Consider the following 15,556-nt stretch of genomic DNA (forward strand, 5'->3'; position numbering starts at 1 on the left):
GCCGATCCATCCGTGGTGCCAATGTTCACTAGGACAAAGAGTCGCCACAACAGCCTGTAAATAGTTTTAACAAGGGAGGACAAGTCTCGCTGTACAGGTAAACAGGCTGTTTTGTGGAGAGGATTTCATTGTGTTCGTTTGGGGAGGACATATGTGGAGTTTTAATTTATATTGTAATTCGATTTATTGGGTAAAATCTACTGCATCATGAAACTCACAGCAGAAGGCTCTAATCAATGTGTTGACTGTCTTTCTGGGTGAGCTGCTCCAATGCCCTGAAGACAAACTGGCTAAGGCAATACCCTCCACCAGATCCAGTTACTGTAGAGTACACAAATCAAGAAGCACCCCTACACCCAGGATCTGCCCATAGTAGGAGGGAGTTGAAAGTCATCTCCTGATTTATGGCAGGCTTTGTCATGGGTCACAGGTCAAAAGCCCACAAGATAACACAGGCAGGCGGCTACTTAAGTGTGAGAGCTGCTCGCCTCAGTCAACATAATCCAGCGGCGTGGTTGGGTTGATTTGCACAAGGAGCTACACCCAAGGGAGTTGTACTCTTTCACACTGATTGACTGACTACAAGATTTATAGCAAGTAAATACAAAGACATAGTGTGTTTTGTCTAATACAAAGTTCCAGGCCAATTCTGACTCTTTCCTTTTCTAAAAACTTCAAACGTATGATCATGTTAATCCACAAAGGAAATGGGTTCACCTTTCTGTGCTATTATTATATCATTCAACATTCCACAAAAGCTTAGCTGGAATCAGCCTTTGACGGATTGGTGCTGCTTCAAACGTGCCACTGCTTTACAGAACCATCAGAAATGGCCACGTCAAAAACCACCCGGCTTCCCTTTGAACTTGGTTGGTTTGACATAAACAATGACAGTGCCATTATCTAATTTATCCGCTTGGAGAGATGGAGATAAGATTGGCAAAGGGAGGGAAGGAGGGAGCAAGCACCTGTGTTAGTCTTAGAAGAGACCACAAAGACCATTCATTCAACTGGATCCAGCCCTTACAAATATCAGTGACTGCATCATGTGTTCCGTGCCTTAACTGAATCTACAAAGGCTTTGAACTGCTTCTCTCAGGCAACATACATCTGATCAATTCTATCCAAGCATTAAATAAACCTGAGCAGGAGTAGGCATAGATAGTTAAGGGCGAAAGGGAGTGACCAAGGATCCGGCAAGTTAGTCTGAAATAAACTTGACATTCTTTATCTTTCTGTTTCTTGGAGGTACATTTACTTATTTTGACAAATGCTTTGTTATGACTGTAAAATCATCAAAGTGTTATAGGAACCAACACTATTTGACAGACATCTGTGCTGAAAGCACATGGAAGTGTGGTTGACTGAATTCTTTCAGAGGCATTGACAACACCTTTCTTATCTACATACACCTCTGATGTGAACACATGGCCTACACAAGAATGTATACCCAGAGTTAATAACCACAAAATAACATTGTACAACTTTACCAAACTGAATTATTCTATGGGATACACTATTTAACAATTATCATGGAAGAATACTGCTTTAACTTTGTTTTTCAGTTTTCAGCTGTTTTTCTATTAGGTAGGATGATTTTGTGAAGAACATAATATCTATGCAGTTTAACTAATTAGCATAGATTGGCACTCAATCTAGTTTTTTTGTTTGCCTCGCATTGAATTGATAAGTCTCAGGTCAATGCTGCCAAATCAGTCTGCTCTAATTTGTGAAACAATAACCTTGGAAGGCAATACTCCAATGAAACCAACTGTTTTAAAGCTGCAAGCTTTTTAATGAAAGCAGATTGAATCTCAGCACACACAGCCTCATAAATACATTCTTGGCATTGACAAAAGACTTAGTGGAAGCTAAAAACAAATGGATGACATAAGGGGGGAGGTGCCAGGTGAGCTTGGTCTGGAGCCTCACTGGATCACAGTTCAGTGACTCCTCATGGACAAACAAAAAAAGATTGAATCCATGGAATGGTCCTTTGGAAGGTTGTTGACATATCTTAAAGAATAATTGAGAAATAATTAAAGTTGGCATATTTATGACAGGCCTCCTTTAAGACTCCATAATGTTTCATCTGTAGGTGCTTCAAAGAAAATATTGTTGAACATAATATTCTCTATGGGCATATCAAAGTTTCAAAGTGGGATCTTAGCTACTTTTAGAGTTATGATCAAATTTGTAAGCATTTCCAACTAAATGAATGTGAAAATGTATTCAAAATGGTCGCCTCTGCTGCTAATTTGCAGGATGTGCAATGATACAAGTAAAAGGAGGCTGTTATTGGCTACATTGCCTACTTTCTCTGTATAAAATGGGCCATAACTTTTAAGCTAGCAGAGATCCCACTCTGGAACTTTGATATGTCTGTGGAGTGTATTATATTCAACAATTAATTGACAAATTTGACAAATCAAAAAGGGTTTATTTTCAATATGCATGTACAGTGGGGCAAAAAAGTATTTAGTCAGCCACCAATTGTGCAAGTTCTCCCTCTTAAAAAGATGAGAGAGGCCTGTAATTTTCATCATAGGTACACTTCAACTATGACAGACAAAATGACAAATAAACATCCAGAAAATCACATTGTAGGATTTTTAATGAATTTATTTGCAAATTATGGTGGAAAATAAGTATTTGGTCAATAACAAAAGTTTATCTCAATACTTTGTTATATACCCTTTGTTGGCAATGACAGAGGTCAAACGTTTTCTGTAAGTCTTCACAAGGTTTTCACACACTGTTGCTGGTATTTTGGCCCATTCTTCCATGCAGATCTCCTCTAGAGCAGTGATGTTTTGGGGCTGTTGCTGTTTGGGCGGTCCAAATAGGGAGGGGGGAGCCGTGTGGTTGGTAGTTTCTGAGAATACTTCATCCCCATGCCCTTTATAGCACGCCTTAATGCAGTAATGCCACTTTCCCCGCTCCCAAATAAACTGAGCATTACCACATCTTAAACGCAGACGTCCCTCGCGCCCTGCATGCGTCCACGCTTTTTCAAGCCATGCGGGCACTATATTTATCCTCTCTCAAGCCCCGCTGCTCCGCACAACTCAACTCAGCCCAGCTAAAAACAGATATGGAAGAATTCGCCACTGCTACCCATTCTCTTCCCACAGTGCTCCTGGGGAACATGAATGAAGTGTGGTACTCACTTTTAGGAAGATTACTTTATAGGTGTCTCCATTTGGTTCCCACCCCTTAACCGCAGACAAAACCTGTTTCCAAATCACAACAGGTCCAGCCCTGAACCCACTCCACCCACCCAACCCGGACCTACTCCCCCAGATCAGACTTTAAAATCCCTCTGATCCCTAATCCCTGGACACAATTCCTCCCTTTTCCCCCTCACCGTGGACAATTGAGCGTAAGGTGCAATTTCATGGACTATGAGCCAAACTCCTGCTGCAGCCACAGGTCCTAATGGTTACCTATCCTCCAGCCACAGGGGCATGATCTGAGTCTGATTCCTGGCACACAGCCAGATGTGGGACATCACTCACATGACTACAGCTGCCCGTCTTTCTCAGACAGGCTTACTTACACTTGTAACTTAAAGCATAAGCAGACTGACAGAAGAAAACCCACCATTGACTGTATGCGGAGAGTCAATCGCAATCCCAAATGCATTCACACATACACACAGCCAATGTTCCCTCTAAACTGCGCGCATGCGTGGGTGCGCAGTGGCCCGAGATGGCCTCACAGCTTCCCCAGGACTGCCACACAGAAGAAATAACAGCCCACGGAGAGAAGCACAAGATTGAACTTCACTCAACTTTCTAGAGCAGTGGTCACCATCCGGCCAAATTTGATCGACTGATCGTTCTCCAAGGCATTCCTAGTCGATCGCCAAACATTTCTGCAAAAAAACAAATGATAAAGCCTTGTTCCAAAAATGTTTTTGTCTCAGGCTGTTGGCAGTAGGTGCACTTGATTCACCTGACCTGCGTGAACTGTAGGTGAACTGTTGCCATTTTGAACCATTTCATGTGTCTGAAGGTACAAACTCTGCCTTCCCGGCAGGCCCGGAGAGAAAATCAAATCCACTATAGGCCTACCACTGGCCAATTGGATGGCTCAGATTAACGTGTCTGCAGTAATGTAGTAGGCATAAAAGAGAGCTACAGCAAAGTTGATACTGTGAGATTTCAAAATGTTTAAAACCATGACTAGAGAGAGAATGTCAACGAATACAGCAAAGAGCTGTTTTTATGAGTGAGTTCATGTTTAAATTCCTACTCAGCACTGTCAACACTTTGTATTCAACACGTTTACAAGCCATAAAATGCGCAATCTTCCTATTTCCACTCAGCGCTACAACAAGCACTGCAGCAGTAATGAATGAGTAGAAAAATGTATTGATGTGCTTGCGTTGTTGTATAATCAGCGGCTTGGGTATTTTTTAATATCAAGGAATATCTCACTTTCTTTGTTCAAAGGAGTAACATGAATTTGTGAATGAGGCAGAAATAATGCAGTGAGACTCAAGTTCCGCCATCAGCTGGAAGATGGTGTCCTTTTTTGTTCAGTGTCAGTGTCAGCGTACCCTCAGTCTGCTGCGCTCTCCCTCCGCTGAGACTGACCACCAGATGCAGGCATCATCAGCCCACTAAAATATAAATTATTTAAATGTATGCTCACTCAGTTGTGCCTCACAAGTAATAACGGATATATTACTGGTGTGATCATATAGCCTACCTCGTTAAAAAAATATCATTTTTTTTTAAATGGCCTGAACAACAACGCATTGGCAGAGCATCTTCCAGCAAAGCCAATATGCGGTGATAATGTATTGGGCCTATTAGCTTACTGCACAAACCTCATTGCTAGTACTGTTTTTATTTGGTTAATGTTGCATAAGCTTACGTTTTTTAAGTCATGGTAAAAAAAAGGTAGATCTCGGGTTGCATTTTGACTCAGAAAGTGATCATGACTCAGAAAAGTTGTGACCACTGTTCTTGAGTTTTCCCTGAGTTTTCCCTTTTAACACTATCAACTATTTTCCTTTATTGTGGCAATTGTGATCGAATAAATGCAATATTAGCTTTCAATCCAACATACCGAAACAAAACAAACGATGCAAGATATTTTGTTGTAGGCATAATGGATCGGAGTAGGATTCAATTGCATTGACATGCACAACTCAGCCCGTACTCTACATAGATGGTGCGGCATAACCAATCAAAGCTGCAGTAGGCCTATTTGCAAATAGATCATTGCCATATATGGATCTGTGCCATTTACATTGAACTGGACTGTGTATACAACATGAGCTGTCATGAGTAGATGCGCTTGTTTTGAGTTTAAAGCTAGAGCTGCATGTTGCCACATGTGCACCTTTTGTTCATATCCTTTGCTAGTTAGTGAGTCATTAGCCCAGTTATAGATCATTTGTAGTCAGCAATAGGGGAGTGTTTGCTTCCTACAAGAGAATAAAACGTGTACATTGCTAGACATCTTTGAAAAGCAAGTCAGGTGAAAAGCTTTTTTTCTTCTTAAATAGGCAGTGCTGTATTTAGAGACTTGCTTGAATAAGATAAGTAGCCAATAGGCAGAGGGTAGCATAATTTGTCAGATTCTCTGTAAAAATGGTATGAGAATAATAATGCATTTTATTTTGTAATGTGGTTTCTTTCATCAAAACAACACAACAACATTTTCAGTCACCTCCTTGTCTAAAGGTCAAGTGGATAGCCAGGTTAATGTCAAGCCCTGCATACTTTTTGTTTTAAGTCTCATGGAATGTAGGCCTACATTGAACACCACATATTGTCTGCTATTGTAGGCTGAATGATAGAACACTTACTTCCAAGTTCAAATGTCATGGGATGCATTTTCTCTATTGGTCTTGACGGTAGGCTATTCTGGTAGGCCTTCATTATGATTAAATAACCACCAGTGGAGGCTGGTGGGAGGAGCTATAGGAGGACAGGCTCATTGTAATGGCTAGAATGGAATAAATGGAATGGAGTCAAACATGTGGTTTGATACCATTCCATTTATTCCATTCCAGCCATTACAATGAGCCTGTCCTCCTATAGCTCCTTCCACCAGCCTCCACTGATAACCAGAGTAGCCTACTTGGCCAATGTTAAAACTATAACTTAAAGCGGGTACAGCCTCAGTGTTCACAGTAAGCGCGTGCTGGAAGTTGCACAGAATTTTCACAATGTTCAAGTTTGCGCTGCGCAGACCTGAAATTTGCTCAGTGCCAAAAACTATTTGAGTGAACATTACACACAGCCACTCTGCTTCACATCAGCATTCAGCAATGATCTCCACACACTCATGTCGACGATGGCTAGAATCAACTACAAAACACTGAACAGTACACTGAAGAAGCAGAAAAACTAACTTCCCACTCATTGCCATTCATCCTCTCAGTCCCTCTTTAAGACGACCACTAGGTAGTGTGATGTCTGTCTACATCACTGAAGGCAGGTTGCCACCTCACACCAATGACATAATGCACCTTGAATTAGCTGAGAAAGGGAAAACCTTGTCTCTATTCACCCCATGACATCCCACTGTCACATTTCATACTCTCACCATGGTAACGTTGTCAATCAAACAACAGCTACCGTGAAGGTAGAGCACTTGGCTGAGTAGGAACCAATGTAAGACCACCAGGGTTTCTCACTCACCTGTCCGAGGTCCAAGGTGACGTTAACCTCATTGTACATGGGTCCACGGGAGAGAGGTGGGCTCTGCCACCAGCGCTCGGTGCCATCGATTGCGTTGCTCACCGGGTGGGCCTTGTTAGGCTCGTTGGAGTTGCATCGGTCACAATACTGTCCCTGCAGGGAAAGGACATTAAATGTTGTTACTCTGAGCCCAAAACACATATAAAGAGTCCCACCAACACAAAGCAACACATTCAGTGCATAGTAAACATGTATTCAAGTCCATGAATAGGCCAGTCATAGCGTACATAAAAGTTACACAAAATACGAAACATGCAAACATAGACAAACACTTTGCAGACAGTGCAAGTAATTACATGCATAGTATGAAAAACGGTAAAAAATATATCTGGAATTACTGTAACAGTCTTTCTATACAATAATGGTAAAAAGCAATATATAGGCCTTGTTTGTGTAGGTTCTAAAGCCCCTGGGCCTTAATTGTTCCAAAGGTATTCAAACTCCTGAAGGGGCAAGTTTATTAAGAGGGCATTCGCTTTAGAGACCTCAGGAGTGTTACAGTGGTGTACAATGGTGTAAACTTGGTCAGAGCAGGCAGAATTGCCAATGTTTCCCATAGTGCTATAGTGACTCATTCTGGAGCCTGGGCGCAAGAGAAAGGAAGCAAGGAGCATTGATTCAACTGTAATAACAGTGTAACTAAATATGGTAGTTCACATGGGAATATATATATATATTTATGTATGGAAGGCAAAATCATAAGAAAATCACTAATTTGCAAGGAACTAACTTGATTCCAATTCGATTGGATAATACAAATACGATTTTATGGATTGTTGTTTATCTGTTGGTAGGCTTTCCATCCACTTCAACACATGCGCATTATATTTAGTATTTTACGCACGCACTCATCATGCCAATTTCTTGCGTACTTACAACTTACATTTGAACTGTAAACATTATTAGCTGTCTGAAAAAGCAAAGGCAGAAAAGTTGTCAACAATATTAACGTTTCAAAATGAAACCACAATACTAAAACTGTCCATTTTGTTCACTCTTCACCTGTATGGTTTGACTAGGAAGTCCGAATGAAGGTCCTCCGACAAGTTTACAGTACAAATCAGATCTCGGTCTCCCCGTTTCATCTTGACCGCACGTTGCTGTGGCGGAGATCCGTGACCCCTCCGCGAGGTTGAAGTACGGAGGACTCAAACTAAACCCCGTTATTTCGTTAAAAGACACTTGCGCGTAAACGTCCCCCCAAAGCAAGAGCGTAAAAGTACATAATAAAGCGGCGGAATGAGCTCCCTTCACCCCCCTCGCCATGTTCCACCTCAATAATCCCTGTAGATGCCGAATTCAAATAGCAACTCGCAGTTCAAGTTCATGTTTTCTAGATCGCAATGAAATAATATGCACTCTCCACGCATGAAACACTACGGTTCCTTTGATCCTGGCAATGGAACGACTCGTGCGTCCAGTGTGCGGCTCTTGATGTAAAAGTTAGACTTGTTGCTCTGCTGCTGTTGCCTCTGTGATCCCCTTCGACAACATGTTTCTTCGTGAAAAAGAGCATGTTCACGTTTCTCCCTGACCAAACTCTGCCACCCAGGGCCGTATCAGGTGTCAACAGTGACTACTTCGGTCCAAAGGTCTCTAGAAATGTCAGCACTGAATCACAGCCAAAATGAAAAGAATTAGTATGCCTAATTCAGAGTAGACATTTTAGAGGACAATTCCACAATAATGGAATTACGCGTTGACTCCGGTTTTTTACTTTAAAACGTTTACAAAACACAAAACATTGATTTCAACGTTTAACAAACCATTCAAGTCTATGCAGATGACTACTTGTAACAACTTCCACTTAAAAATGTACAAAACAAATTTAGTGGAAGAACTTTGAAGATGAAAACTTTGGTAACAGAATTATGGTAAAATCTCCCCTCAGGTTTTAATGCTACCATGTTTTCCAAACACTCAAATATCTCCTCCGAATTAAGTTTAAAAGATGTCTGCAAAAAGGATGGTTTGTCAGCTATGACATCAAATCAAATTTTATTAGTCACATGCGCCAAATACAACAGGTATAGTAGACCTTACAGTGAAATGCTTACTTACATGCCCCTAACCAACAATGCAGTTTAAAAAATCAGAATAAGACTAAGAAATAAAAGGAACAAGTAATTAAAGAGCAGCAGTAAAATAACAATAGAGAGGACTACATACAGGGGGTACCGGTACAGAGTCAATGTACAGGTACAGAGTCAATGCACCAGTTAGTTGAGGTGATTGAGGTAATATGTACATGTAGGTAGAGTTATTAAAGTGACTATGCATAAATATTCAAAAAGTCTGGGTAGCCATTTGATTAGATGTTCAGCAGTCTTATGGGTTGGGGGTAGAAGCTGTTTAGAAGCCTCTTGGACCTTGACTTGTCTATGACTAGGGTGGCTGGAGTCTTTGACCATTTTTAGGGCCTTCCTCTGACGCTGCCTGGTATAGAGCTCCTGGATGCCAGGAAGCTTGGCCCCAGTGATGTACTGGGCTGTGCGCACTACCCTCTGTAGTACCTTGCGGTCAGAGGCTGAGCAGTTACCATACCAGTCAGTGATGCAACCAGTCAGGATGCTCTCGATGGTGCAGCTGTAGAACCTTTTTAGGATCTGAGGACCCATGCCAAATCTATTAAGTCTCCTGAGGGGGAATAGGTGTTGTCATGCCCTCTTAACGACTGTCTTGGTGTGCTTGGACCATGTTAGTTTGATGGTGATGTGGACACCAAGGAACTTAAAGCTCTCAACCTGTTCCACTACAGCCCCGTCGATGAGAATGGGGGTGTGCTCGGTCCTCTTTTTCCTGTAGTCCACAATCATCTCCTTTGTCTTGATCATGTTGAGGAAGAGATTGTTGTCCTGGCACCACACGGCCAGGTCTCTGACCTCCTCCCTGCAAGTTGTCTCGTTGTTGTCGGTGATCAGGCCTACCACTGGTGTGTCATCAACAAACTTAATGATGGTGTTGGAGTCGTGCCTGGCCATGCAGTCATGAGTGAACAGGGAGTACAGGGGGGGACTGAGCACCCACTCCTGAGGGGCCTGTGTTGAGGATCTGCGTGGCGGATGTGTTGTTACCTACCCTTACCACCTGCAGGCGGCCCATCAGGAAGGCCAGGATCCAGTTGCAGAGGGAGGTGTTTAGTCCCAGGGTCCTTGGCTTATTGATGAGCTTTGAGGGCACTATGGTGTTGAACGCTGAGCTGTAGTCAATGAATAGCATTCTCACATAGGTGTTCCTTTTGTCCAGGTGGGATAGGGCAGTGTGGAGTGCAATAGAGATTGCATCATCTGTGGATCTGTTGGGACTGAATGCTAATTGTAGTGGGTCTAGGATTTCTGGGATAATAGTGTTGATGTGAGCCATGAGCAGCCTTTCAAAGCACTTCATGACTACAGACGTGAGTGCTACGGGTCAGTAATCATTTAGACAGGTTACCTTTGTGTTCTTGGGCACAGGGACTATGGTGGTCTGCTTAAAACATGTTTGTATTGCAGACTCGGACAGGGACAGTTTGAAAATGTCAGTGAAGACACTTGCCAGTTGGTCAGCGCATGCTCGCAGTACACATCCTGGTAATCCGTCTGGCCCTGCGGCCTTGTGAATGTTGACCTGTTTAAAGGTCTTACTCACATCGGCTGCAGAGAGTGTGATCACACAGTCATCCGGAACAGCTGGTGCTCTCATGCATATTTCAGTGTTATTTTTCCTCGAAGCGAGCAACGAAGTAGTTTAGCTCGTCTGGTAGGCTTGGGTCACTGGGCAGCTCTCGGCTGTGATTCCCTTTGTAGTCTGTAATGGTTTGCAAGCCCTGCCACATCTGACGAGCGTCGGAGCCGGTGCAGTATCATTCGATCTTAGTCCTGTATTGATGCTTTGCCTGTTTGATGGTACGTCGAAGGCCATAGCGGGATTTCTTATAAGCTTCCGGGTTAGAGTCCCGCTCCTTGAAAGCGGCAGCTCTCGCGTTTAGCTCAGTGAGGATGTTGCTTGTAATCCATGGCTTCTGGTTGGGGTATGTACGTACGGTCACCGTGGGGACGACATCGTCAATGCACTTATTGATGAAGCCAATGACTGATGTGGTGTACTCCCCCATCGGAAGAATCCCAGAACATATTCCAGTCTGTGCTAGCAAAACAGTCCTGTAGTTTAGCATCTGCTTCATCTGACCACTTTTTTTATTGACTGAGTCCCTGGTGCTTCGTGCTTTAATTTTTGCTTGTAAGCAGGAATCAAGAGGATAGAATTATGGTCAGATTTGTCAAATGGAGAGGGAAGGAGAGCTTTGTACGTGTCTCTGTGTGTGGAGTAAAGGTGGTCCAGAGTTTCTTTCCCTCTGGTTGCACATTTAACATGCAAATAGAAATTTGGTAAAAATGATTTAAGTTTCCCTGCATTAAAGTTCCCGGCCACTAGGAGCACCACCTCTGGATGAGCATTTTCCTGTTTGCTTTACAGCTCATTGAGTGCGGTCTTAATGCCTGCATCGGTCTGTCATGGTATGGAGACATCTACGAAAAATACAGATACTGTCACGACTTCCGCCGAAGTTGGTCCCTCTCCTTGTCCGGGCGGCGTTCGGCGGTCGACGTCACCGGCTTTCTAGCTACTGCCGATCCACTTTTCATTTTCCATTTGTTTTGTCTTTGTTTCAAACACCTGTTTTTAATCCCACAATCACTTGTTCATTATTTAACCCTCTGTTCCCCACATGGTTTTTGTGAGTGATTGTTTATTGTATTTTCAGTCCTTCTGTGTGTGCTTAACTGTTATGGCTGCAAGGGGTAGTATTGAGTAGCCTGATAAAATGTGTCCATTTCAAACGGCGTCGTACTCAATTCTTGCTCGTACAATATGCATATTATTATTACTATTGGATAGAAAACACTCTCTAGTTTCTAAAACCGTTTGAATTATTTCTCTGAGTGAAACAGAACTCCTTCTGCAGCACTTTTCCTGACCCGGAAGTTCAAAGTCTGAAATCGAGGCTCTCTTCCTCTTCATGCCTATACATGGGCAATGAACGTAAGAGTCTACGTACACTTCATACACCTTCCTCTGGGTGTCAAGAAGGCTGTGAGAGAAGAAAGGAGGTGATTATCTCGATCTGGGATGGAATAAACCCTCTTGGAATAACGTGTACCCAACTACCGGTAATCTGAAGAACGCAATTTGGACAGTGGGGTTGGCTTTTGTTTTGCTGACGTTATAGGCAAATATTATTTCCGGCTTTGATTTTATTTGATACATGTCACCATATCATCGTAACGTATGTTTTTTCAATATAGTTTCATCAGATTATTGAAATTTTTTCGGGAGTTTTGCCGTGTTCCGTTCTCTTCCGTTTGTTTACATGGAGATCCGTGCAACCCGGCTAGCACGCTTGCTAAATGGAGAGAGAAAGTTGCCATTCTGAATCCAAACAATGACTCATCTGGACAAAGGACACCTTGTTAAACATTCTGATGAAAGATCAGCAAAAGTAAGACCCAATTTATGATGTTATTTCATATATCTGTCGTAGTCGCCGGCGCCCAAGTGTTTCTATTGTGCTAAGCTATGCTAATAGAACGCAACATTTTGTTTTCGCTGTAAAACACTTAATAAATCGGAAATATTGTCTGGCATCACAAGATGCCTGTCTTTCATTTACTGTACACTATGTATTTTTCAGAAATGTTTTATGATGAGTAATTAGGTATTTGACGTTGGTGTCTGTAAATATTATGGCTGCTTTCGGTGCAATTTCTGAATGTAGCTGCAATGTAAACTATGATTTATACCTGAAATATGCACATTAAAAAAAAAAAACATATGCTATACAATAAATATGTTATCAGACTGTCATCTGATGAGGTTGTTTCTTGGTTAGTGGCTATTTTTATCTTTATTTGGCCGAATTTGTGATAGCTACTGATGGAGTAAGAATAGTGGTGTCTTTTGCTAACGTGGTTAGCTAATAGATTTACATATTGTGTCTTCCCTGTAAAACATTTTAAAAATCGGACATGTTGGCTTGATTCACAAGATGTGCACCTTTCATCTGGTGTCTTGGACTTGTTAATGTGTGAAAGTTAAATATTTAAAAAAATATATATTTTGAATTTCGCGCCCTGCACTTGAGCTGGATGTTGTCATAAGTGTACCGGTGTCGGGCTGCAGCCCAAACAGGTTAAGATGTTTCTTTGTATATATTCTTTCTATATATAGAGAATTTCCTTTGGAAAGTTGACAATTCTTTCAAAATACAGCATCATAAAATAATTGTGATTTCTGAATTATGTCCATTCTTCAACTGACCACTGTTTTGTTTCACAGTAAAATGTAAGATTGCATTAATGCCACTATAATAGGACCACACAAACAGTATATGAATGTGCAGGGATCCACTGAATCTTGATTTAATTAGCTGCAAATAAAGTAGGCTGTATGAGCATTTGTTGACAGAGAGAAAAAGTGGAATGTAACCGGCAGATCACAATGTTCGAAAACACATCCATCCATCTCATCCAAAAACAGACTCCCCACCCTCAACACACCCCAGCAGGCCATTCTGTGCCACACCCAACCCGAGCAAACATAACCCAGATTCATCCAGAGATACACTCCTTTCTCTTGCATACCATTGCTATTTCCAGTGCCATGGTCAGGGATTATGTGCAGGATGTAAACATAGTGGATTATGATCAGATTAAATACCACCCAAAGGTAGTTATAGCCTCTACAGAATTTGTCAAATTACACATTGGGCATATATATTCAATTGGGCAACATAAATAATGTGCTGTTTAGATTGTTTGTGTTATCAGCTCCCACCTTTGTGAACTATTCGTTGCAAGTACAATATTCACTCACTGATATTACATTTGCAGTTCAGATACACTATACGTATATACAAAGGTATGTGGACACCCCTTCAAAATAGTGGATTCGGCCATTTCGGCCACACCCGTTGCTGACAGGTGTATAAAATCGAGCATACAGCCATGCAATCTCCATAGACAAACATTGGCAGTAGAATGGCCTTACTGAAGAGCTCAGTGACTTTCAACGTGGCACCGTCGTAGGATGCCACCTTTCCAACAAGTCAGTCAAATTTCTACCCTGCTACAACTGCCCCGGTCAATTGTAAGTGCTTTTATTTTGAAGTGGAAACATCTAGGAGCAACAATGGCTCAGTCACGAAGTTGTAGGCCATACATACTCACAGAACGGGACCGCCGGGTGCTGAAGCACATTGGAGGTAAACATCGTCTGTCTTCAGTTGCAACACTTACTACTGAATTCCAAACTGCTTCTGGAAGCAATGTCAGCACAATAACTGTTCGTTGGGAGCTTCATGAAATGGGTTTCCATGGCCAAGCTGCTGCACACAAGCCTAAGATCCCCATGCGCAATGCCAAGCGTCAGCTGGTGTGGTGTAAAGGTCCCTGCCATTGGACTCTGGAGCAGTGGAATCGCATTCTCTGGAGTGATGAATCACGATTCACCATCTGGCAGTCTGACGGACAAATCTGGGTTTGGCGGATGCCAGGAAAAATGATACCTGCCCGAATGTATAGTGCCAACTACAAAGTTAAGTGGAGGAGGAATAATGGTCTGGGGCTGTTTTTCATGGTTTGGGCCCTTTAGTTCCAATGAAGGGAAATCTTAACGCTACAGCATACAATGACATTCTAGACGATTCTGTACTTCCAACTTTGTGGCAACAGTTTGGGGAAGGCCCTTTCCTGTTTCAGCATGACAATGCCCCCGTGCAAAAAGCAAGGTCCATACAGAAATGGTTTGTCGAGATCGGTGTAGAAAAACTTGACTGGCCTGCACAGAGCGTTGACCTCAACCCCACCAAACACCTTTGGGATGAATTGGAACGCTGACTGCGAGCCAGGCCTAATCACCCAACATCAGTGCCCGACCTCACTAATGCTCTTGTGGCTGAATGGAAGCAAGTCCCCCCAGCAATGTTCTAACATCTAGTGGAAAGCCTTCCCACACGAGTGGAGGATGTTATAGCAGCAAAGGGAGGACCAACTCCATATTAATGCCCATGGTTTTGGAATGAGACGAGCAGGTGTTCACATACACTTCATGATCAAAAGTATCTTAAAAATACATGCTCTACTCACATGGGGTGGAAAGTAGCCTAGTGGTTAGAGTGTTGGACTAGTAACTGAAAGGTTGAGAGATCAAATCCCCGAGCTGACAAGGTAAAACTCTGTCGTTCTGCCCCTGAAGGAGGCAGTTAACCCACTGTTCCTAGGCTGTCATTGAAAATAAGAATTTGTTCTTAACTGACTTGCAAAGTTAAATAAAGGTCAATATATATATATATATATACTGCACTACCTAATAAGCCCACTCGTGAGGCAGTAGATTCCCAATGTAAACCACTGGTGCTAGGGGGACACCTTGTGGGGATCAACACCACTGCATGAGGGAGTTTTGCAAGAGAGGAATTTACAATATTCCCGAGCAAAAAACTGTTTTAGCCTGTTGCTGTTGATGACCTCATACCGGTAGATCATATTATGTACTTGCACTTTATCTAGATTTGATGTATACTTGTTTCTGATTTATATCCCCTCTAGGGGAGTTTCAAACTGAAGGACAGATATGGGAGAAAGATATTAAGGGTAACCCATTAGCCTACCGTGAATGGTGCTTCTCATGTTTTCCTGGACTGCTGACTAAATTTACATAACATTCATGAACAATGATAGAGGCCTCTAGTGGCCAAAAGGCAGTTTTATTATGGGCAGAGCCATTGAGCTTCAATTGCAATTCCAAAACTGTCACATACGCTATAATGGCACAGACATAAAGATGAGTCCTCT

At 42.3% G+C, this 15,556-nt stretch overlaps 1 protein-coding gene across 2 annotated transcripts in view; it reads right to left on the reverse strand.

Annotated features, from left to right (window-relative positions):
- LOC129814013 (laminin subunit alpha-3-like) overlaps positions 1-15,418 on the reverse strand; it is a 114,097-nt gene extending 98,679 nt beyond the window's left edge. The window contains exons 1-3 of one of the 2 annotated variants that reach the window (XM_055866739.1): positions 7,725-8,272; positions 7,606-7,632; positions 6,663-6,815 (exon numbers count right to left, since the gene is read on the reverse strand). In XM_055866739.1, coding sequence (XP_055722714.1) covers positions 6,663-6,815; positions 7,606-7,632; positions 7,725-7,988 — 444 coding nt within the window. In that variant the 5' untranslated portion in view covers positions 7,989-8,272. Of the gene's footprint in view, positions 1-6,662; positions 6,816-7,605; positions 7,633-7,724; positions 8,273-15,372 lie in introns of those variants that run through there. The other variant, XM_055866740.1, reaches the window with a different exon arrangement.
- Between the last annotated feature and the right edge of the window lie 138 nt (positions 15,419-15,556).

Source organism: Salvelinus fontinalis, chromosome 17 (assembly GCF_029448725.1).
Source record: "Salvelinus fontinalis isolate EN_2023a chromosome 17, ASM2944872v1, whole genome shotgun sequence".
Lineage (NCBI taxonomy): Eukaryota > Metazoa > Chordata > Actinopteri > Salmoniformes > Salmonidae > Salvelinus > Salvelinus fontinalis.